This window comes from Phoca vitulina, unplaced genomic scaffold (genome assembly GCF_004348235.1).
Source record: "Phoca vitulina isolate PV1807 unplaced genomic scaffold, GSC_HSeal_1.0 scaffold4, whole genome shotgun sequence".
Classification (NCBI taxonomy): Eukaryota; Metazoa; Chordata; class Mammalia; order Carnivora; family Phocidae; genus Phoca; species Phoca vitulina.
Window position 1 is genome coordinate 17,259,164 of NW_022589707.1, and position 26,046 is coordinate 17,285,209.

Sequence of the window (26,046 nt, forward strand, 5' to 3'; positions counted from 1 at the left end):
CTCCCTGCTTAGCGGGGAGTCTGCTTCTCCCTCTGACCCTCCTCCCTCTCATGCTCTCTGTCTCTCATTCTCTCTCTCGCAAATAAATAAATAAAATCTTTAAAAAAAAAAAAAAAAAAAAAAGCAGAGTTAGGAGGTAAGTGGCTGGAGTACCCAAAGTAATTTTTCCATAAAAAGGTTTCCTCATCATAGTTCTACCAATACTTTATTATTATTATTTTTTTAAGATTTTATTTATTTATTTGACAGAGAGAGACACAGTGAGAGAGGGAACACAAGCAGGGGCAGTGGGAAAGGGAGAAACAGGTTTCCCACGGAGCAGGGAGCCCGATGCGGGGCTCGATCCCAGGACCCTGGGATCATGACCTGAGCCGAAGGCAGCCACTTAACGACTGAGCCATCCAGGTGCCCCAATACTTTATTTTTTGAAACACTTATTTGAATTATATGTGAACTGAATTAAAATTTTAAAACTATTAAAAAAATAAATACATAAATATTTGATAGAATTCAAAAAATAAATAGTAAAGATTTATTGGAGAGAGAGAGAGCAAGAGAGCACGCAGGGGAAGGGGCAGAGGGAGAGGAGAGAATCTCAAGCCGACTTCCCGATGAGCAGGGAGCCAAACAAGGGGCTTGATCTCGGGACCCATGAGATCATGATCTGAGCCGAAACCAAGAGTCAGACACCTAACTGACTGAGCCACCCAGGCGCCCCTCGTTCCACCAGTACTTTAAAGAGCTCCCTCTAGAGCTACATACAAACCTTAGCAATCTTGTTCTACACAGTTCAGTGCCACCACTCATCTATGGGGCAGCCCTTCAACTTGCCTATTCTGAACCTCAAGGGCCAACACTTGAGGAAACAGGAGTTCCTCCTCCCCTTACAAACTCAAAAGTTGAGGTTCATTTTCTAAAAGTGAGTAAGATCTGTCCAATTCTATCAGTTAACTGATGTCTCCCTAGAAAATGCCTCAAAAATCAGATGATAATCCTACCAAGATATATAAATGGTTCTTAAATACAGAGAGAGAGAAGAGAAGCAAACCACAGCCCATCAAACACCAAATGCACCCCTAACCCCACACAGCCCAGTCTGCATGGGCACACTCACTGGATGAAGGATGGTGCCCAGAATGTTCTGGTTGTGGCAGCTCTCCAGAATGATCTGAACATCTCTCTGAAGCAGTCGAGACTCGGTGAAAAATTTGGCTTCTGCAGCAAAAGGCTCTGGTGTTTCACTGCCATCTGCTTCCCGCCGAAAAGTTGGGCACTAAAGCAAGAGTAAGGTAGGTGGGTAATGCAGCCTCAATGTGAGTGCCAAGCACTCCTCACACCACACCAAACCACCCCAAACCACAAATACCACGAAGCTAAGCTAAGGAAGGTCTCAAATCAGGCCTTCTAAGCCCTTTTTAAAACATACTGGTAAAAGGGACTAGAAATAGCAAATTGTCAGACTTCTTGGGAAGGTAAATAAAACTCATGTCACTATCATGGGGCAATTTTAAATTATATTTGAAAATTACCCCTTGCCAAGAAAAGAGTCACAAATGCCTAGTTTTAAATCCCCAATCTTTTTTTTTTTTTTTTTTAATCAAAATGGATATTTTACATTGAGACAAGCCATTCTCAGGAGAGACGGGAAGCTCTGAAGTTTGCTTTCTGCGTCTCAACCACCTCTTCACCACAGCCCACTCGAAACAAACCCTAAGTACTTTAAAAGATTTTTTTTTTAAATCTTATTTGATCTAATGAGAATAGTCCCACTGCAAAGTTTACAGTATAAAGTACTCTAGTCAATGCTAATGGCCCGTATTAGGAAGAATCAGTAAATCCAGAGTCCCAGAGTAGAAGAATCTACCTGTCACTGAACGCTTCCACAAACCCTATATCCACCCCATAGCCCACTGTATGGTCTGACCTTGATCCCTGACAGCATGACCGTAACCAGGTAGTAATCTGGAAGGAGCAGGGCCCTGACCACACTGCCGTCCCGCACATGCTCGATGATAGCTGTGTGACAGAATAAACAGCTTAAGTCATTAGCAAAAGTTGTGCCAGGGATAAACAATGCCCAACCAAACTGCATTTAACACAGTTCATCTCCCTAAAACCCCCAGAAAGCCTCCCTCTGAGAAGTGACAAAACACTGGAAGATCACAAGTATCCATACAACAGACTCTTCTACAAACTATTCCTGGGAATACAGATTAGACTCACTTCTAGGTCTTCCCTACTTTCTGGGATCTCGTGGCTCATACTTAAGCTTTGTTATCCGTAAGCTAGGGGGCTCACCACTTGAGTACCAAGTGTGCAGCAAAAAATAAGTAATAATTCAGATTTGGTAATAATTTTATTTTACTCAGTCTGTAGTTAACAAGGTCTCAAAACTGGGCCAAGAACTACAGTGTGAATGAGTGTATGCATGTGTGTGTGTTTGTGTGTTTACTTACAGACAGAATGTAATTTCAGGGATGTTACTTAAGCAGCAGCTTTTAGAAAACAGCAAGATACCCAATGTGGAAAATTACCAGCAATCTACTACCCTGCACCAGCAAAGGATTAACCTCTGTCAAAATACATCTGATGTAACCTACACGAACTGGATTCAAGTTACCTTCCAAAATACCACAGTGCTACTGCACTCTTAACAATTTCCTTCGGATACCAAGTAAAATAGCTTTTATAAACCTCAAGAAACTTGAGAGCAAACAGAAATCACTCTGCATCTTGTCTGTCTTTTCCCACCAGCCTCACCATTGACAGGTTTCTGATGGTGTGAGTCCACAAAGTGCCTTGGGTTCTCAATGGTGTACTTGAGGTCCCGGATAGTATGTGAACCGTTTCCCTCACTCCACGTTCCTTTCTTAGCTGCCTTCGCTTGTTCCTCACATTCTGAGAGCCGGTTCTGCTCAGGACTGGGACATGAAAAAGAAACACGTGTGATGAGTTCACAACAGGGGAAAAAAAAAAATCAGGCTCTTCTTTGAACTCAGCATCTGCTCCCCTTGAAGAAACCAAAGCTTTTGTTTCAGATCTATGGCTACAGACCCAAGCCTATAACCAGAAAATCACCATGAGTGTAATTTCTGATTCCAGTCTTGTTCCCTCAAAACAACAGATTTGCTCTTAAGAGCATTTAATGAGAAAATGCAAAGAACACACATCTCAGTACTACCACCATCAGTGATTACAAGAGAACAAGTTGGTGGCTCAGAGGGAAGCCTCTCCGGGGGGTATAGCCTCATTTAACCATCCCAGACTCAGGAACTGGAATCCAGGAAGAGCTCAGCACGACACAGCACAAGGAAAGTGACTAAGAACCACCCTTATTCCCTATTGTCTACAGAACAGGGCTGGGGAATACAGAGCAAATACTATTATTACAGATGTCACCCCAAAACTACTTACACATTCAATAAGACCAGCTAGGCAAAAGCAGTTTGAAAAGCTTCCATTTTGAAAATGGAAGACTCCTCCTTCATGAAGCAGGAAACCAAATATATATGAGAACAGTCAGAAAACCAGAAGATAGACCTAAAAACAAAACCAGAAATGGTTCCCCCTTTCGCCCCCCCCCCCAAAAACACACCCCTGAGCTAAAGGGAAGAGTGAACTCCAAGGCCTTTCCACAATCTCAACACCCGGTTCCATCAAAGGCTATATGCATAAATTGAATCTCCCACCTTGAGCAGTAGGGATATGGGAACAGAGATCCCTGATCTACAATTTCTCAAGCCAAAAGTTTTCAGTACTGTTCTTTCCCCCTCCTTCCCAAAGAAGAGAGTCACATCTTTGGGGACCCAAGACTGCAACCAGAATTCAATAAAAAATGTAGCTTAAGAGATAGAAGCAAACATAGAATCTGAGGAAAGGAGAAGCCAAGACAGCTTTAAAGAAAAAAGATTGGGACTCCAGGGGAGATTTCTTTGTTGAGATGGTACAATAGAGCTATGAGCTTTTTAAAAATTTTCAGTCTGGTTGCAAACTGGATTCCCAAAAAATACTGCAATGATAATCATGTCAACAATTCTCCTTAAGATACAACTTCAGCCTCCAAAAATGCCACTTAAGACAAATGTCTTTATTCAATTAAATTCCCAACATGCTCACCCCCCAATTATAGGCTCCAACAAATGTTTCTTTGCAGTTAGAAAGGACCCAGAGAAGTATACAGTGAATGAGTTGGCCTCAAAGTCTATGAAGGCAGGAAGAATGCAAAAAGTACATTCTTGCCTTTGCTCATCCTCATCACTGGTACAGTTCATGCAAATATTTACCTAAAGCCTTTTGTACACCAACAACAGTCATATAATACAGCAAGGACTTAATGATTTAAACAGCATCTTTAGCCTCCAAATTACTGATGTAACATATCACTTTTCAGAGACTAAAGTGTTAATTAAAGCCAGCTGCAATCCATCCTACTGTGAGCCAACACTGGTGAACTTGAACATGATACATGTGCTATAAAGCTTACATAACTGGGGCGCCTGGGTGGCTCAGTCGTTAAGTGGCTGCCTTCGGCTCAGGTCATGATCCCAGGGTCCTGGGATCGAGCCCCGCATCAGGCTCCCTGCTCCGCGGGAAGCCTGCTTCTCCCTCTCCCACTCCCCCTGCTTGTGTTCCCTCTCTGGCTGTCTTTCTCTCTGTCAAATAAATAAAACCTTTAAAAAAAAAAAAAAAAGCTTACATAACTAACACTCATTCCCATTACGTTCACACTGCCATTAGCTAAACAAATACATTTTTACCTACTATTTAAGCATCTACAGATCCATAGACCAAAACAGGCTTAAAAGGCTTTGGAGAGACAGAAAATTTTCCCTGACTTTAAAACAGAACCATTGAGCCCTTGTCAGTTTCCCTAGATTCTAAGCAGCAGATTTTGCTTTGAATTCTATTTATTCACTCCACTTTATTTTTCATTGCACTTATTTCTTGCACATGATATATTGTATATCTGTTTATTGGTTTCTTGTCTGTCTCCCCATTAAAATGTTAGCAGAAACTGTCTGTTCACTGCTGTATTCTCAGTGCCCAGAACATAGCCCGGTACATAGTAAGTGCTCAATTAATCTTTTGGGATGGATGGATAAATACTCTGGAACTGAATATCTACCATGTAAGACATAGCCTGTTGGCGCTTATGAATATAAAGAATGGAAGTGCCTTGTCTCAAACTCCTTTATTTAAAGGAATTATACATGTCAAATGCCACTAATGAATCTTGAGTGACCTCCTGGCTCAGGATAATCCACACTGGGGCAGGAAATGTCCTAAAAGCCAGGAGAGCACCAGAAGTTGCCCAGGGGACAGGAAAGAAAATGCAGCAAAGACCCAGTAGAGCTGGCTACCCAACCTCTTTTGAGCAACCCCAGCTCTCAAGGTGGAGGAGAAGGAAGTTTGAGGGGGTGAGAAGAGTAATAAATACTTACTTATTAGCTCTCATGCCTTCTCTCCGGGTGGCCAAGCCCTCTGCAACCAGAGACTCTGCGATGTTTTCCCCATTGGTATCTGAGGAGGAAAAAGGGAATTAAACACAAGATGCAAATCTGTCTCCAATAGCAGCAGCGCTCAAATGGAACCACTTTCACCCTTAGCTCTTCAAGAAGAATGATGTTGCCAGAGAACTGGACAAGGCAGCAACATAGTGTTGGGTTTTTCAGAAAACCTCTTCTCCCAAAATGTCTAGTCTTGAAGACCCAAAGGTCTATAAATCTTCTTCTTTAGGACTTTGTTTCTAATTTTCTTGTGTATCTTCCAGGCCAAAGGCAATCTCGGGAACTACGGAGACTGAAAGAAAAGCAAGACACACACAGCAGCCCAAGAGTATAAAGAACACTGACCTAAGGAGCAGAGGCCTGGAGTGGAATACAAATTCCGCCACTTAATAGCTTAGACAAGATCTCTCAGTATCTTAATTTATTCATCTATAAAATGGGAAGTGTACCTGCCACATGGGTTCTTGTGAAAATTAAACCACAATGTCTGTAAATCTAACCCATTGCCCAGCACACAGCAGGAATTAAGAACAAAAAATTAGTCCCCACACCTGTACAAGCAGATGGATTCGTTTAGGATTGTCTACCACATTTTACACAGCAAGTCTAACTCCCCTCAGGATGCCCTATGCTCTGCTCCAAGAGGACACCAAGACAAGCTACACCGTTTGTCAAAGGCTTTCTCCTGCTCTCAGAGACAGAGGGGCAGAGGTGGTGTCTAGATTTCTAATCTATCATATAGCAGCAAGCAAGAAAAATGAAGTTAAACTTAAAACCCAATCTGATTAGGTTCTACCTGGGCACTTGAAACATTAATTGCATTTCCATGCTATTGAAAAAGCTTTCAGGTTCTGTATGCTCTTAAATCTCCGCTTGTCAGACAAAGCAATAAAGGAAGACATCTGTGAAGGAACTGCTGCATAAAAATCTTTAATATGGCAGAGAACAAGGTCCCAGATAAACTGAAACACAGGAGTCTAGCTAATAGGTAACGTCAGCGAAGAATAAAGTTCTGTAAGATTTGTATTTAATACACTATGTATTGACTTCTGTAAGCAGTAACAATACACACACCACCCCCAAATCCAGCCTAAATGTCGTGCCATTAGCATTGCCCAAATTGCTACAGAAGCAAATTACAAGCCTCTTTTATTACCAAGGAAAGTCGAGATGAATGATATTTATACAACAAATTCTCAGGTTCTGAGGCTGAGCATGGATCATCAGAACCTCTCCAGTGAGGTTACTGGTGAGGCCAGACACAGGCACACACAGCTATCTGACATTAGCAAATACTACACTGGTTGTTTCAAAGCAACAGGAATCCCAAAGAGTAAAAAGTCAAAAGGAAGGGTTTAACAATTAAATGAAAACTTGAGCAATAAGGTGCCAAGATGTCAGGGAGTAGAAAGAACGAAGCCCAGGTACAAACAAGGTGTGTGGTCACAAAACCAGCCAATCAACTGCATGCCAAATAGCTTTCAGTTTCTTGGCACAGGGCACTCTGAAACAGCCGTTGGCCGGCCCACTTCTAAAAAGTGAGTTCTGATTGCTCCTTCAAAAGGAAGAAAAATATATTTCCCCGGGCTGAACTCCGGCAACAAAATGTGGCGGATAGAATACTGAAATGGGGAATTTGTAGGCCAAAGATCTTATTCTTGCTTAGTACTTATCAATTACAAAACTGACCAAGTCACAATTGGGATGGTATTCTGAGCAAGTAGATGACTAGATTTTCTCCAAAAGTCAGAAGACTTAATTTTTTTTTTTTAAATAGGTTCTAGGTGAACCAAAATTTCTCAAATTCTACCATTCTTCTCTGTCAAATAAAAAGTGAGTAGCCATGAAATAGGATAAACATATGGATACTGATTACCTAAGCCACTGTATCCTTTCATTAGAACTGGCATGGAGATTTCCTTAAAAGAGCTGAGTGAAAATATTAAACTTTAAGTCATTTAAACCTTTAGAACTAAAAGATGTAGGTAATTCCAAACATTCTTTCAGTATGTATTTATTGATCACTTCCTATGTAGCAGGTTTTATTCTAAACGCTAGTACAGTATCATGCTACATTATATCCAGTTTATAATTTGGGTCAATTTTAAAAATGAACTTTCTAAAAACAACAAAGAATTTTAAACATCAACTTCCCTTAAAATAAATACTTAGACCATTTTAGCTGAAGACCAAGTTTGCTTAAAAGAACTCTCAGAGGTAGTCTCTTTATAGAGACACCCGTGCCTGATATTTTCTATAGTCTCAGGGAGGAGATCTCTGGCGGGGTACAGAAGACTGACCAGCTGCTATGGAACTGCAGTTTTTTAGGTGATAAAATCCTTGAGCGACTGCATTTTGAAGACCATGTGCTTCTATTCTTTCTAACCAGGAGCCATCTAACAATAATGCCTAAGTGTTTTATTTCCTACTGTTATTATTTGAATTTTGGGTAAAAGGCAAATTTGTTTCTTTTTCTGAAAAGATTCTATATATTTCTATAATTCCCCATTCAATCAAGAAGGAGACAGCCATCTGTCTGGGAGGCTGAAAAGGGGGTTTGTCTACTGGGTAAATCAAATGAGACATCTCCTGGGTCACCCTGGAGTCATCCTACTCACTTTCCTAAGACCTCTACAGTTAAAATCAGAATCTTAAGAGGATGTTGTTAGCTGCCTGCTTACTTCCAGCTTACTGACTACCCAAGTCAAAAAATTATCTAAAGCAGCTCCGTTGGAAAGTTATTTTATCAAAGAATCACAGAATTTAATAGAAGATTAAAAAAAAAAAAAAAAATACCCACTCCCAAAATAACTCCCAAAATGGCTGCTTTATGGAGAACAACCTACCAATCCTTTCAATGTCCTATTTCTGTTCAAACTCCATTCCACAATCTTATTCTCTCCCTGTACCTAATCCAAAAAAAGATCAGAACACCTAACACCCCATGAGCCACCTGGCCCAGCTAAACAACAGGCATATGTGCACGTGCACACACAATTACTGAGTACATACTCTGTGCCAGAGCCAAGTGCTTTACACATTCTATCTCTTTCAACTCTCTCAATAGCTTACAAATGAAAAAACTAGGACTTACAAAGGCTAAGAGTTAAAGAAGAGTATACGGTAACAGAAGCCAGAATTCTAACCCACATCTACACAACTCCAAAGCCTGTGTTCTTTCCATTCCATTCCAAAACGTGTGGCTTGCCAAAACCCACAAGCCCTAAACAACTCTTCCTTTCCTAAAAAGCCCCAGGAGAAGAAAAGCCAAAAGATTGATAAAGGAAATAGAAGATGCAATAGGAAATCTACAGGAATTCAATTAGCACTATGACCTAGAAGCACAGAGCCACTGAGTTCCAAAGGCTGATGGTCTAAATATAAGGAAGAATGCTACGGGGTACTATGCACACCTAACCCAGGCCAGCAAAGCAGGCACAGGAGTAAACAAGGAGCAGGAATCGGGGGCACTGCACCAGGAGCACCTATGCACCATGAGCTCTGGTACTCAAAGGACTACCAATTACACCTACAGCCAATTGTCCTCCACCAGAACGCACACCGGCCTTCCACCAGATAAAATCTGATCTTTGGAGAAACTTTAGACTCTGAGGGAAGTAAGTCCTTTTGCCTTGCTAACTCACCTTTTCCAAGGTAGATCATGCCATACTCTCGCCCCTGAGGAGTCTTGTTTTCTATCGTGAAACAGACTTCCTTCCCAATCAGCTTCTTCCGAAGGAACTCTCGGGCAGGAAATGCCCAGGGCTGAAAGACAAAACAAATGGGTCACGTGAGAACCACCTAGTTCCCAGGGGTCCTGGGATCGAGCCCCGCATCAGGCTCCCAGCTCTGCGAGGAGTCTGCTTCTCCCTCTGCCCCTCCCCCGTTCATGCTGCTCGCGCTCTCTCTCTCAAATAAATAAGATCTTTAAAAAAGGAGGATCCAGCAGTTGGTTTAACTAGCCCAGGCCCTAAAAACAGGCCTCATAGTGGCCCAGATACTGGCAGCAGTACTTTCAGAGCTATAGTTTACTTCATGAATAATAACTGCCAGTAATTTTATAGCACTTGCCATGAGCCAGCCACTACTTTCTAAATGCTTTATATTTATTTATCAACCCACTCCTGAATGGGCTCCAGGAACTCACCTAGTCAAAGGGAAAACATAAGTAACTACCACCTCCATTTGTTTGCCTCTTTCCAGTTTACAAAGTGCTTTCACTGATTATTAAACTAGCCTGAACCCAGTTTGAGGCACTGTCTGAGTAAAGGCAAGGTTCTAGTGCTCTTATTTCAGAGTGAGTCTCCTGCTCAAGTAAGAGCCTTGCTTATATCATTTCCCCCACCTTTTTTAAGAACAGCAGAGTTGAGAAGGGCAAGAACTATTCTCCCTAAAATGTCTCCTTTTCCTGCTCTAGTCTGAGGCTGCACCAATGGGACCCAGGTCCCTGGTAAGGAGTTATCTTGAAAACGGTAGTTCTTCCCTCCACCCATCTAAGGCCCTGACATAAGGGGTGAGCCGCACATTCACAAAATGCAAAGTCTCCATGTGATCTCCAGATCCCCACCCCATCACTTCTAGGATGGTACAAAGGGAGAGGTCTCTGAAATAGTCCTGTCAGTCAGAGCCACCTGCACTTGAATTTACAGTCTAGACCTAGCTCAGTGCCCCCAAGTTCCCTCAGAACAGAAATGAGGAAGGAGGGGGTAAAAGTTCAAGGAATACAGATCTGCAGGACCTCATGCACAGAAAAAATGCGAAGTACAAAAGGGAAGCGTGTACAGGATATCCTTGTGTTGTCTACTACAATTGCCCAGAGCCACAGAGCTCGGGCTACACAGAGTAAGGCAAACGGTTTATCACTGGTCTGGAAAGGAAGCCTCTGCTAACCTTTTCAGACCATTAAGATTATTCCATGGGGCTATCCAATAAGCTTTTCTAAAAGAAAAACATCCATATGAGTTCTCAGAAGCCAGAAGCCAATCAAAAGATGGCAGTCCACCAAGCCGTTGGGCCAGTATTCACAAAACTAGCACTGTTACATAACATCAGTTGGGAATGCTTCTAGGAAGAACTGATCCTGTGTAAGCTCTCTCAAAGACACAAAAACAAGCTTATCCTCATTCATCTAATGCTCTTTCCTCAAAGCACCCAAACAAAAGAGTCAATCACTCAATGGTCATATAAAGTTCATCATATTTTCATGTCCCATTTCCACCCCTTGCTCCACCCCCCAAAAAATGAAAACAGCCACCTGTCACCAAAAAGAGTCTTGTAATTGAAAAATGAGCCCAATTATCAACCACATCACAAAAACCGTACTGAACAAACTAACACAGCCTCCTCCATTTTTATTACCTTAGTGATCCACTTAACTCTAAAAACATCCTCAGCTGTAATGTTTAGTATTCAGTTTTGAGACCACACTAATATCTAAAATTCAGTAACACACGGTTTTCCTAAATACTTGGAAAAGCTCTGACAAAACAAGTACTCCTAAAAGACTTCGGTAAAAACTCATTATCAAGGGTCAGTTCACAAGGAACTATCTAGCACCTATGGGGAAATCTGCAATTTCTACCAACTAGAGAAAATTACTAAAAGCTTTTAAGACTTGCTGAAGGAGCACCCTTCTCTTCACCCTTAGGACCTCATATTTTACAACTGATAAGTCACTGGGCAATAACAGAAAGCCACACTGGAGGTCTTGGAAAGAACATATACCTAATCCTATAAGAAAAAATAACCTAATTTCTGTAACCTCGCTTTTTTTAAACCAGCCTTCTCAAGTTGTGTTCCACCCAGAGCTGGGCAAATTCACAAACTACACAAGACTTTAGCTATGAAGAGAGGCAACTGAGGGACCCACGGAAGCGACTGACCACATCACTCCTCACTAGGCCAAGAGAGCACTCCAGGACAAATCTTTGTGCAAGTGTCCATACAGAGGACAGCCGGCAGAGAGCTATCTGCTGGAGAAGGCTATCCCAACAAAGCCTCCCAGAACAACTCTAGGAATCAAGTATAGGGAAAACTGCCCAAAGCATTTATCAAATAAGCTCCAGAATGGCCTCACAGGAAGGATAGCTGTGGTCTGTTCATGATGTCCCAGAGCTCAATCTAAGAAGCAAATGGCTGTTAAGTAGTTGAGACTCAAAATTACCTCTTCCTTTTAGAATGTTCAACAGCATGCAACCTAGCAGCTTACACTCTGCTCCCTGCCTCAAGCAAGGTCTAAGGTCTACCACAAGGAAATGAGTTTTTTAATTCCAATCTTTTCTTTGAACCAGGTAGACTCCTCCACTACTGAACAGTGTATGTAATCCTTAAAGCTAGCTACTTTTGTCCATGGCCCAGTGCTCAATACTTCTTATCCCATCTTCTCATCACCCCACCCATGGTATCCCATGTGTATGTAACCAATTCCTCTCTGCCCCACCACCCCACCATCCTAATTCTCAAGTGCTCCACTGAATGTAGGACTATAACATTCATTTCTGGATTTCTCATGAAACCAACATACAGCTTCACACATAACAGGAACTCAGTAAATATGTGGGAAATAAGTATGTAATTCCCACAGTGCCCATCAATGCAGTATCCAGGCTGCCTAAGTAGCTAGGCAACACTGGGGATTAGCCTGGAACAGGGCAGTGATGGCTAGGGACATACAGTGGAGCTGCTTTTACTGCCACAGGACTTAGGAGAGAGCTGAGCTCCTTTGAAAGACGGTATCAAGAGTGAAGGCAGAGAATAAACAACCAAATGATATTTGGGACAGTGATACAAAGGGAAGCAAATGAGCAACGTCATCCTTGACTCCAACTGAATGTGAAAAAAACAGACAACATGCTCCAAAACAAAGGAAAACCAGAGAGAAAGGGTAATGCCACATTCCACAATCCACTGATCCCCAAAAAGGAGATGCTCAGGTTTTTTACCCTCATTATTCACGTTTATTCACTGTTTATCTGTTTCATGTCAAGCGATGACTAGGCTCAAGAACAGAGATGTGAGATAAGGTCCCACCCCTCAAAGAGCTTACAATGTAGTAGAGAAAGACATATAAACACGGAATGAATGTGGGAATAACACTGAGCAAGGCAATGAATGAAATTTTGTTTCAAAAAGATCTGGGAACATACGGAGAAAGGATTAGAGGGGAGGAGAATGAAGGCAGAAGGACCATTATTTCAGAATTCCCAGCACGCCACCAGAGTGGAACAAAGAAAAATAGGAGTAGTAATGAAGTTTCAAGGATGAAGAAGAGATCTCTTAAAGGAGGCAGACTCTCTAGGTCTTGATAAAGGCCTGGATGTCACAGGGGAAGGGAAGGGCAAAGGAAATCGGGTTTCTGATTTGGGTTACCAGTTGGCATCACTGGTCACTTGAGCCAAAGCAGCTTCAAAAGCGGGGGGGGGGGGAACCAGATCACAGCAGGGAAAAGAGAGACTAGATTATCAGGACAGAGAAGTAGTGACTGTGGCTGAGAAAGGATGAAATCTGTAGCCATCAAATACTTCACGTCTCCAGGACCTTTGAAGAGTTACCAGGAGAAACGTAAGGAGACGGAGTTGCTTTGGAAGAGAAACAAAAAAGCACCACACTGTACAAATACATGAAACCAGAATGAGGGCTGGGATCAGATCACGTAGTATTCTCTCAGCTAGGATAGTTCATGTAAGATTTTACTGTACTGTTATATAGGATACAGTTCAAATATTTTAGAACGAGTTCCAACTGGCCTTGTGTTCCTCCTCCCTAGATTCCCATCCACAAAACAGGAAATTAAAACCCAACCCTTCTTTCTTAGAGGCTACATTGCGTCTTTCTTCTGGGGCAATGAACTTAATCAGCCCTAGCCAGCCAGGGTCAACGCTTCTCCTCTCATGAGCACTCGAGCTGTTACACAACACACAACTGAAAGGAAAAGAACTATTCCAAATGTTGGTCAAGAAAAGCACTTAGGACCCAAAATCTGAAAAGTGCTGTGAGAGAGTTAATCTTCAGGGCTTGGTCTAACAGTACTAGGAGTATTTATAGTAACAGAAATTAACAAATGGCAGTAGAGATTATAAGTAACATTTATCAAGTACTTTTTAGACACGTGCTAAGCATTTGACATGATCTTGTTTCAACCTTACTAAACAACCCCAATGTCTACACTATCACTATTCCCAATACTTGTGGTCACTGACGGAGGACCAATGAAAAAGAATTTCTTTGGCCTATTTTGTCATCATCCCAAGAATCTAACTGGATTGCTGCTGACAGAATTACGGGGGACTTTTCTCCATTTTCTAGACTACTGCTTCATTACTGTAATTCAAACAAAACGCCCCTTTATTATAGATTTTTAAGAACTACACGTTTTCCTTAAACAGAAGAGCCCCATGAGTTGCGTTTTCTTCTTCACTTCCACGTCAGGGAATAGCAGAGGAAAGCTGAGGTACCAAACTTGCCTAATTATCATCAAGTTGGGGACAAATAATTAGAATCCAGAAATTTCACTTTTGATGATAGCTGAGCACTACTTAAGAAGAGACAAGAACTGAGGTTTCAAAGTATGGGAGCCAAGAAGACTAAACAATGCCAAATTTGGACTCACAGCAGTTGCTAGGAGATGAAAGAACTGAAGGAGTCCAAGGCAGACCACAAAGACAGCAAGGTGGGCAGGCGCTAGAGGTAAGGAAACAGGGCAATGGAGGGGATGCTGGGACACAAGGTCAGAAGTCTCTCAAATCACCACAACACAATGGTTCTTGACTACTGAGCCACAAGCTGCCTTGAGAAACCAATTAAAAACTCCCTCCTTTAACAATGCATGTTTACACAAAACTTTGCAAACAACTTCAGGGGATTCACAGATGCCTTTAGGGGGTTCATGGATCCAAGATTAAGAATCTGTAATAAAGCACAGCAGGCAGTATGCTATACTTATGAAGGGAAGAGTGTCTGCTTGGGAAGGTGATAAATACCTCTGGAAGGAGATACAACCCAATAACAACCTCAGTAGTCCCTGGGGAGAACTAGATTCTTCACTCTCTCTCCTTCTGAATTTTGAACATGAAGAATTCAAACATAAATTAATAAAAGAACTCTGCCATAACCAATGGCAACCTCAAATGACTGAGACAACCTAGGAAATATTCCATCCTAGGCCAAGAGAAGGAGTGAAAACATGGACAAACCTGAAGAGGCTCCAAGCTTATGGGAAAAGGTAGGAGAAAAGGGCTGGAGACTGGGATTACTGCTAATGGGGTGAATGTGTAAACCTATGCAAGCCATGGTAGGTATGTCCAGAGTCATCATTCCTATGATACAAAAATAATACTCAAAATATACAGGAAAAGATTACAAAACTTGCATCAGTCAAGGAGATTGGGCTATAACGTGGGTCCACAGCCTCAGAGAAGCCTCTGGAAGCACCTACCTCATCCGGGGTATCTTTTGCATCAGGTTGAGTTGCAGCCGCCCGGCGGGCAAGATTTCCGGCTCGAATGTTGCTAAGGTTGATCTGCCTCTCGGGGGGAGGCCCACCACGAGGCTGCCCTCTGACAATGATGGCACAGCCTGAGAGGACCTACGGAGAGGGAGAAAAAGAGAAAATTAGCTGTCTAGAGGTAAGAAGAACATAACAGAAGTTGTTCACTTACTGTATCCCAACATCTCGAACAGTACTTGGCTCCTTGGAGGCATTCAAATATTTGTGGAATGACTGTTGAATGACTAAATGAATGGGATCGTTTTTAATTTCATAAGAGAAACACCTACAGAAACATTGGGCTAGCTTCTCAAAGAACAGACCCAGAAATAGAAGTAGGAATTAAACAAACAATGGAAAAGTCATAAAATAAATAGACTGTTTGGGATAAAGAGGCATGTGAGACATGGAGATGAATGATCTTTGTAATTTCATCCAGCGAGCACCACCACCATGTTCTTGTCAATTATTAAGAAGTTAATGTCTCCCCATCCACGCATCCCATTCTAGGATGGAAGCAAGCAATGTAAGACCTAAGAAAAAGGGAAGCTGAAGGAAGAAGCCTTTACACTCCATCTGCAAGGAGCTGAGTATGCCCAGTGCTACACTTCCGTTGCAGACAGTGCTCAGTCTAGAGTAAGGGAGACATATGAAGTGATCTAGAAAGTCCATGCTCTCCAGGATTAAAACAGAAAAATCGAAGAGGCATCTTACAGTCCCCAAGCACAGTAGCTCCTTTTATCTCTCTAATCAAAGGCACCAGGCATAGAACCCACTTGCAAAAGAGCTCTGAAGCTCACTGGGATCTAACTTAAAATATTTGCAGGGGAGAAGAAGGGAGGATTTCAAGTGGGAGAAGAGAAGAAAAGACGTAGAGAAAAAAATGACAAACGTCACCCAAGCTATTCAAGTTGTCTTCGCTCAGCAAGGCACAATTTAATGAACAGATGGGCTCAAGCACGGGCTCTGAAAAACTCCCAATCTCACGCCTCAAAACAAGAAATAGCTGCTGAAAAATTAGTAGATGGAAGGCTGGAGAGTTCTGCCAACACAGAGCCCTGTGGTAGACAATACCATGGAGTTCTCTGTAAAGAAATGATGCTTGGAAAGGCAGGCACTACTGGATACATTTGCTTAGCTGATATTTCTCCCTCACCTCTCCACTTTAATTAATGCTTTAAATTGTGAAAATATTAATATAAATACAGAAGCACATTTAAACACATACATACACATTAAAAAATAAGCAAAGAACTGACTAACCAGCACCCAAGTGAAGGACTAGGAACACAGCTGGAACCTAAGCTCCCCTCTGTGCCCCACTCTACTTGTAGCCCCTTCCCCTGCCACCATTATGACAAGCCCTCCCTTGCCTTCCTGTACAGTTTTACCATCTATGTATACATCTCTACACAATATGGTTTCATTTTTCCTATTTCTGAACCCTATATAAATTGAGTCTACTGTGTGTGCCCATATGTAACTTGCTTTGTTTGCCTTTTGTTTTGTTTTTCTTGGTGAAACTCATCCGTGTTGATGTAAAACACTTGTTTATTCACTTTCATGGCTGTATATTTCATTGTATGAACAATTCATTTATCCATCCTACTAACTTTTACAGAAATGTCCAACAAATATACACATTCCAATTTAAAAAAAGATAGTGCTCTGATTAATGTGTCAGTATCCTCAATACTTTAAACACACAGACCTTGGTCTAAATGGCTCTTCTCTGGCTACACCAGGACAACATATAATAAAAGACAGTCTTATCTAGTTAAGGTCATGCTCTTCATTTATACCCTTTCTGATCAAGTGATACCAGCAATTAAACTCTATAGTTTCCAACCGAACAGCCTTTCTAACTGCCTCTCTTGAGAACCCATGCCCTGGGCATCATCCCTAGGAACTGACACTCTAAAAAGACAAGCTTTCAAGGAGAAGCCGGGAAAGAACAGATATACTAGAACACCGGATGCTTGGTGTTCCTGAAATGAGAAGCGCCAAAGGATGTAAAGGAAAAGAGCTTGGATCAGATTCATTTATAGTCAAGTCTTCACAAGCAGCGGAAGCAAGAATAGCATATTATAGAATACCTGCGCTTGAAATCATTCACGCACAAGTTCCGAATGGGGCTGAGGAGAGCCAAGCTACATACAGCATATAAACCAGACAGAGCATCTGTCCCCAGTGCCTGATCCTCAGTTGTAGTCAACCTTTCACAAAAAGTAATAAAGCACTCCCAGGAGACCCAGTACTTCTCAGGGGGGAAAGCTAAGGTCCATTTAAAGAAAATCCACCTTAGCTGATCAAGGTAAACCCTGATGAGTGAGCATTGACCCAGGCTAGGAAAAAAAAAATCCTTATTTCAAGTCTGACCAAAAAAAAAAACAAAACAAAACACTGAAAAGCTCAAGAACAGAATGAGTGATGAGAAGAATCCCCTTTGTCCCTAAATATCAGAAAGGTGCTACCTCTAATGCCTCTACCTAGTAAACTAGATCCCTGGGGGGCAATGGGTCTATAACTATTACCCTGGCCCCATAAAGGGCTCTGGCAAACAACCTGTGCATAGGAATTTTCCAAAACTTCCTCTGTACCTCCCTCCCCTCTCCCTAAATGCTATTCTGAAGACTGCTGTCAGAACATCTCCACATTATTGCACCAAATATGCCATTCAGACAACAGTCAATGCCTGGATTAATATTAGAGAGAGAGGACTTACTTTACAGGTTGCTTGACACCTTTTATACTACTGAGTATACAAATTCAGGTAGCAGGCACTAATTCAACCTCCTAAGCAACAAGAATAGATGCTCACCATGGCAGGCATTGCCATTCCTAGTCCCCCAGGAGGAAAGGACTGACACATGTACATCTTTCCTGTGAAACTCGCTCCCCCTCACTCAGCCACAGCCTTAGTGGAGAAGCAGGAAAAGACTGCGTCTGCAAACCATTAAGAAAGAAGAGACCTATCTATAAGAGAAGAACTAGTTTCCTTCCTACTATTTATAGAAACTGAAATAGCATAAAGGAGATATAGTGTGTGTTGAACTATCTCCATTGCAGCTTCTAAGGATTGTTGAACTCCTTCCACCTGCCTTATTTGCCAATAATCTTTACTCAAGTTCTTCCTCAATTAAAAACAAATTTTTTTAGCGAGAGAAGGCGGGGTGTGGGGCAGGGGCACCAGAGGGTGACATGGGGGAGGGGAGGAGGGGCAGAGGGAAAGAGAGAGAATCCCAAGCAGGATCTACACCCAGCATGGAGCCCAATGCAGGGCCCAATCTCACAACACTGAGATCATGACCTGAGCCGAAATCAAGAGTTAAGACACTTAACTGACTGAGCCACCCAGGCGCCCCCTCGATAAAAATATTTTAATGGTCTTCTCTTATCCAAGGTTCGTCACCAAAAAAAGCCAAGGAGAAACAGCTTTTGGTGAGAAAAGATACTTAAAGGGTCTTTAAAAATGAAAAAGACCAAGGGTTTATGTATCAAATTTAACTTGTATCTCCTTATAGCACCAAAACAAATCATTTTTCCCCTCTGAATGACCTGACATCTAAGTGGATAACTTTTATAATTTTATTCATTGAGTCATTTATTCATTTATTAAATCAATGCAAATCTGAGTACCTACTATGTGCCAGGTATTGTTCTAGGCAAGTGACATACTCAGTGAAATAAAACAGACAAAAATATCTACTCTTAGAGAGCTGACATTCTAGTAGGAGGAGACAAATAATAAACATAAGTAAATAAAATATACTGGTTATCAGAATTTTAATTTCAGAAGAATAATGTTAAGATTGAGAGGAAACTGTCACGGATAATTGTTCTGCCAAAGCTGTACTGATTCATGTTGCAAACTTTCATGGATGCGGTAATTATCCTTAATTGCTAATTTATAGGGCATAAAAAGCAAGTCATATGGTAACTGCTTTATTCAATTATATTAATAAAATGACATACTCTAGAAAAACGATCTTAGCCCTACCTGATACAGCACGAGGTTTGTGAAACCAGCTGTCACAATGAATCAGTTTGACTGAGGTTATGGATTAGACATTTTTCAGCTCTGCCAATAAAGGCTGCAAAGGGACTGGTGTGATTCAGAGGACCTGGCTTCAGGGCACAAGTTAGATGGTGACAAAGGCTGAGACAAGGCAGCTAAGTAGGAAAACAGGGACTCAAACTGTTCAAACCCACTTACAGGTTTACAGGGAGATTTACCTACAGTGAAACACTATATGGGCAGCCACTAAAATGTTGCCCAGCAACAGAATACCACATTAAACCTTCGCTAGATCCTGATAGATGATTTGGTGCATGTAACTCTTAAACCCCCAGACCACAGACACTAGGAGACAGAAAACTTATATAAAAACCTAGCCATGTTATCCTCAGAGCAAAGAAAGTGATGGTATGAAATCCATTTAAGTATGGGGCACCTGGGTGGCACAGTTGGTTAAGTGTCCGACTCTAGGTTTTGGCTCAGGTCGTGATCTCAGGGTCGTGAGATCGAGCCCTGCATCAGGCTCCACACTCAGCATGGAGCCTGCCCAGGCTCCTCTCTCCCTTGACCTCTCTCTCTCCCTGCACACACACACTCTCTCTCTCAAATAAATAAATCTTTTTTAAAAAGAAAGAAATCCATTTAAGTATGACAATAAAGCCAGTATTTTTTTCACAGTACCAAGAGTAAGAGTCATCTTGGCCTGAGAATGGAATCTTACTAGCTGAGAACATCTCATTAAGCTCTGCAAGGAGAACTAGATTAACAGATATATCTGCCTATTAAGATTCAAGAGGAATATCTTAGCAACACCTGCCAATACGAAGACCTAATATAAATAAGGGGAGCCACTTGATGAACATTAATATGTTACCAAAAAGGCCCGAAATAAACCCACATGTTTATGGCCAAATGATTTTCAAAACGGGTGCCAAGATAATGCAGTTGGGAAAGAATCTTTTCAACAAAAATGGGCTGAGAAAATGGAATATGCATGCAAAAGAATGAAGTTGGACCTCTACCTCACACCACATACAAAACTTAGCTCAAAAGTAGCCAACTTAAATATAAGAGTTAAACTACAAAACCCTAGAAAAAAATATATGTATAAATCTTCATGAACCTGGATTAAGCAACGGTTTCTAAGATGTAAGATGATGCCATCTTACAAAGCACAAGCAACCAAAAACAAGATAGATTGGCCGTCAAAATTAAAAACTAGTGACCCAATGGACACTATAAAGAAAGTGAAAAGATGGGGCACCTGAGTGGTTCAGTCGGTTAAGCATCTGCCTTCGGCTCAGGTCATGATCCCAGAGTCCTGGGATCGAGCCCCATGTTATCGAGCTCCTTGCTCAGCAGGGAGTCTATTTCTCCCTCTCCCTCTGCCTGCCACTCCCCCTGCTTGTACTCTGTCAGATAAAAAAATAAAATCTTAAAAAAAAAAGTGAAAAGACAATATTTACTAAACATATCTGATAAGGGTCTAGTGTCTAGAATAAGGAACTACTAGAACTCAATTTAAAAAAAACACACAATTAAAAAATGAAAAAAGATTTGAATACGCTTACCCAAAGATGATATACAAATGATCAGTAAGTACATAAAAAAATACTCAACATCATTAGTCATAGGGGAAATGCAAATCAAAGCCACAATGATTGGGGCGCCTGGGTGGTTCAGTCCATTAAGGGTCTGCCTTTGGCTCAGGTCATGATCTCAGGGTGCTGGGATCAAGTCCTGCATCGGGCTCCCTGCTCGGTGGGCAGGGGATCTGCTTCTCCCCCTCCCTCTGTGCTCTCTCTCTCTCTCTCAAGTAAATAAATAAAATCCTTAACAACAACAACAAAAAGCCACAATGATCACTTCAGCCACTAGGATAGCTTTAATCAGTAAGACAAATGATAACAAGTGTTCACAAGCATGTGGAGAAATTAGAACCCCCCTACACTGTTGGTGATGCAGTCATTTTGGAAAACAGTGTGGCAGTCCCTCAAAAGTTAAACAAAGCATTATCATATGACCTAGCAATTCCACTCCTAGGTATATACCCAAGAGACTATGACCACACAAAAACTTGTGCACAAATGTTTATTCCAACATTGTTCATAAGGGCCAAAAAAAGTGGAAACAACCCAAATGTCCTTCAAATGATAAATGAATAAATAAAATGTGGTATATCCATAAAATGGAATATTTGGAAATAAGAAATGAAGTACCGATTAATACTACAGGAATGAACTTTGAAAACATTACAATAAGTGAAAGAAGCCAGACAGAAAAAGCCACATACTTAACGATTCCGTTTATATGAAATGTCCAAGACAGGCAAATCCACAGATAGAAAGAGGATTAGTGGTTCCAAGGGCTGGGAAGGGAGCTAATGGGTATAGGGTTTATCTTTTCAGTACTGACGAAAATGTTCTAACATTACGTAAATGCAGTAAACGCCACTGAATTGTATACTTTAAAAGGGTGAATTTTATGATGTGTGAATTTATTTCAATAAAAAAATTTTTTTTAACATCCAACATGGAAGTACAAAACCTTGGGGACATAAGATGTATGCTTTGCTACAGAGCATTCCCATATCTAGCAGGAAGATTAGATGCTTAGCTGATCAACGCTAACCAAAAAAAAAAAAAAAAAAGGTGTTAAAAAGGCAGCTGACTCAGAACCAAAAGTCAGGCACGGCGACTCACCAAAGAATGGAGGGCTACTGTAAACTTTCAAGTCCACTAGAAATAACACAGTAGAAGTGACAGGAAGGAAGCAGAACTTCAGCGAAATCTGCAAAGCTCTAAAATGATGAAAACAATATAAGCTCGTTCTGAGAAAGAACACAGCAAGGAGAATGAACTCCTTTCCCTCTGGGGCACAGAAAGAACCAGGACAGTCACTGGGCTGAAAGACCCACAGCGCCATCTGGAAGCCGGCCACTGCCACACCCCAGGCTGCCGGGGCTGCATGTCAGAGTGACAGAGCAGCAGGCCAGGGACCCTTCCGTGGACAAGGCGTTTTCTCTACCTACAAACACCATCAGGGGATGGGGAAGGAGCTGTTGTGGATAGGGTGGGAAAGCTTTTATTAGATACACTCTAATGAAGCAAAAAACTTCTATTAAAAAAAAAAACAGAATTAAAGAGTAACTGAAGAGAAACTAAATTGGGGGAAATTTCAGAAAGTATATCAGGAAAACGCTTCTTGGCAGCCAGAGCTGTTGCCTCCACAAGAAGAATCATCACTTGAAAATTAAAAAGTCATTGAGACAAAGAGCAAGCAATCCCAAAAGAACATAAGCTGTGTGGTCTGGGAGGTCTTTCCCAGAATACTCGCCAACACAGCCAGCTTTTTCTTTCATTTTCTGGCAAGAGCAGAAGGCAAACCTAAATTAGAGGCCCAGCTTTCAAACACAATGAACTGGAAGCCCGTGGCCTCGTGGCAAGCCATGTCACTTGCTCTGGGTGCACCAGCACATGCAGCAGAGATGAGCAGAAGCGGCGGCTCCCTGGGCCAGTTCTACCACAAATTGGTCCTCAGTTTGAAAATCGGGGAGTTTACATCTCAGAGGGACTATAACAATCATCTACAGAGAGAGGGCAGCTAAAGAGAACATCTAATCTGGGCCCTTTTATTTTAGAGATGAAAAATCTGCAAGCAAAACAAGTAAAATGACTTTTGCTGACAAAAAGTACTGATGGCCGAGCAAGGACTAGACATGAGGTCCCCCAGTCCTGACGTTCCACTATGCCAACACATGTAGAAACAAGTATCTGGGGAGCTGATGTCTATTAAAACGGTATCTGAAGTTACCTGTGGATTAAATCTGAGATTACCTACTGATTAAATCTTTTTCCCCAATTACAATCTCCATTTTTATGGGTCAGCAGAGCAGGTGTCAAAGACTAAATCACTAAGCAAGTAAAGCTTCCATGAGCTAGCTGCCTGAAATCAAACCAACACTTGTTAAATACCACCATATGCAAGGCAAGCAGAGACTTAAGAGTCCAATATTACAAAAGAACACCCAAAAAGGAAACACAAAGGAAGAAAACTCCAGAACGATAAAAACAGGATTGGCAAATGACAGCCCGCTGGCCAAATCCATCCTACCGCCTGCTTTTGTACTACCCATGAGCTAAAAATGGCTTTTACGTTTTTAAATGGCTGGGGGGAAAAAAATCAAAAGGGTATTATGTAACATATGAAAAGAGTATGAAATTCAAATTTCAGTGTCCATAAATAAAGTTTTATTGGAATACGGCCAAGATCATTTGTTTGTCTATGGCTGCTTTCACACTGGAAGCAGAGTTGAGTAGCTTCAACAGAGACCGTATGGCCTGCAAAGCCTCAAATATTTACTACCTGGCCCTTTACAGAGACAGTTTGCCAACCTCTGATATATTATGACAAGGAAGTGAGATGAAAACTAGTCTTATGGTAGTCTAAATAGCAAGTGCACAGCAAAAATAAATTCTGGACTACCACTTCAAGTTATACAAACTGCTCCTTTTTGTAATCAGAGAATGGACAGTGGTATGTAGCAGTAAGAATTTAGTTTCAGAATCAAATCAATGTCAGTGGTGACCTTTGAAAGTTAACTGGCTCTATTTGCCTCAGTTTCCTCATTTATAAATATTCATAAAATATACAAGAATACCCATGAGAGCTGTAATGAAATCTAAACAAGAACAGCTGGCCAAAAGACCCAATAACAGCCAATATTGTTTAAGAAATGGTTCAGGGGCACCTGGGTGTCTCAGTGAGTTAAGTGTCCAACTCTTGATTTTGGCTCAGGTCATGACCTCAGGGTTGTGAGATGGAGCCCCCCACTCAGCAGGGAGTCGGCTTGGAAATCTCTCACCCTCTCCCTCTGCTCCTCCCCCTGCTCTCTAAAATAAATAAATAAATCTTTAAAAAAGAGAAATGGCTCAAAGTGTAGTCTTCAAGTAAAGATTGTAAGAGTATGTACAATAGAAAAAAGTGGACATTTCCTCCGGGGGCATAGTAAATATCAAAATCATGGAAAATTCGCCAACAACTGTATTTAATCAGAAAGGATTAAATAATCCATAATCTACCTTCCCTATTTATCAGCTAAGATCCTCCGGGTCTAGGAAAGTAGACTTAAGTGCTTATGTCAGGATCTTTGTCCTCAGAGGTAATGGTAAAGAAGTACTGTAACTTACAGCTGCACTGAACTTTATCCCTGACAAAGTGTGGTGGCACTCATAGCCTCAGATGTCCATCAACTCTGAAATCAGTCTTGAGTCTGAAAACAAACTCAAGTAAAAACCATTCCAAGCACTGTGATATTCCCTCACCTATAAATGAGGACAATACTACTCCCCCCATCCCCTCTGGGTTGTTAGGATGACTAAGTGAGATGCCTCACAGTACCAGACACCTAGCAGGTACTCAGTAAAAGTTAAGGGCATGTTGGTCTCTTTTCCATTCCCTCCCTGCCCTCCACCCCTCTTGATCCTCACAACAATGCTTGGAGGAAGCGGAGCAGGTCCGGTTATCCTCATCTTACAACGGAGGAAACCGTGGCATGGTCATATGATGACAGCAGAGCTAGAACCCAGGTTTTCCTAGCACACTTTCAGTAAACCCCAAATGCTAAATTTTTGAGAACTCTGAGTCAAAAAACTGGTGCCTAAGGGTGACGGCAGGCAAAGTAGGTGAAGAGAGTCAAAAGGTACAAACTTCTAATTAAAAAATACATGAGTCATGAAGATACCATGTACAGCATGGCAACTACATACTGCATTGCATATTTGAAAGTTGCAAGAGAGATCTTAAAAGATCACAAGAAAAAAGTTGGGTAATTATGTATGGTGACAGATACTAACTAGACTTATTGTGGTGATCATTTTACAATATACAATATCACAGTTATGTTGTACACCTGAAACTAATATATGTTGTGTATCAATTGTACCTTAATAAAAAAATTGGTAGCTTACATTAAAACACCAAAATTGTAGCTTACTCCTGCACAAATAAAGCCTCACCATGAAGGAACTGACTCAATCTCCGGGAAGCCTGTACCAGGACTGTCCCCAGGATGACGGTCCTCTGCAGAACCAAGTCCTCGCTACTCAATGCTCGGCTCCACTGTTGTCAAGGACGCAGAGATTGCAACACAGTTAGTCAGAAATAAGAGAAGAACTCAGGAAGAACTACATGACAGGCAAATGTGAGCGCCATTTCAGAGAAATCTATTCCAGTTGTCCAAAGAAAATTTCAAAGTGAGCAACAGTCACATGTGAAAATTACCAAAAGAAGATGAAGAAAAAATTAATTGACTTCGGAACATAAAACATTATCCCTAAAGGACTTTGACCCCTCTACTGATTGAATGATTATGGTCAAGTACTCAGACTATATTAAAGGTGAAGAAAAATTACTGCAGTGAACAGGGCTTTTTGTTGGACATCTCACTGTTTAAATTTAAAATGGTCCCCAGGTGTAGTCCTGAAGTGATCTTTAAGCACAAAGAAAGATGCTGTGATGTGCCTTACAGAGCAAATGTTAGATAAATTTTATCTGGGCATGAGTTATAATGCTTTTGGTCATAAGTTCAATGTTAATGAATCAACAATATATATTAAAATAAGGTGTCTTTCAACAGAAGCACATATGGAACAAGGTCAGATATCTATCACTTGATGAAAATGTGAGGACCAGAGGCTGGTAGGAACCTAACCCTGGTATCTCTCACAGGACAGATGGTTCAGTATTCTCTCGTTCAGTGTTTGCAACTTTACAGAACAGAACTACCATGAATAAGGACTGTAATAAATACAGAGAGATGATATGGCAACTGAGGACTCTGGATGAAGGGAGCACAGAAGTTATTTGTACTATCCTTGTAATGTTTATGTAAGTTTGAAATTCTTCAAAATAAGGTTTAAAGAAAATTTTAGGTGCTAAACATACTACAGGCTGTCTTAGAGCCTTATGACAATACAATCACAAAAACTGGATGGATCTCATTGGTACTTCTGAAGCTGGTGGTTGTCTTGCTCCTC

The 26,046-nt window shown here is 41.4% G+C and overlaps 1 protein-coding gene across 1 annotated transcript in view; it reads right to left on the reverse strand.

The window, feature by feature from the left end:
- SND1 (staphylococcal nuclease and tudor domain containing 1) overlaps positions 1–26,046 on the reverse strand; it is a 409,526-nt gene that overhangs the window by 366,066 nt on the left and 17,414 nt on the right. The window contains exons 2-7 of the mRNA XM_032401299.1: positions 14,941–15,090; positions 9,152–9,272; positions 5,442–5,520; positions 2,761–2,921; positions 1,925–2,016; positions 1,115–1,273 (exon numbers count right to left, since the gene is read on the reverse strand). Coding sequence (XP_032257190.1) covers positions 1,115–1,273; positions 1,925–2,016; positions 2,761–2,921; positions 5,442–5,520; positions 9,152–9,272; positions 14,941–15,090 — 762 coding nt within the window. The remainder of the gene's footprint in view (positions 1–1,114; positions 1,274–1,924; positions 2,017–2,760; positions 2,922–5,441; positions 5,521–9,151; positions 9,273–14,940; positions 15,091–26,046) is intronic.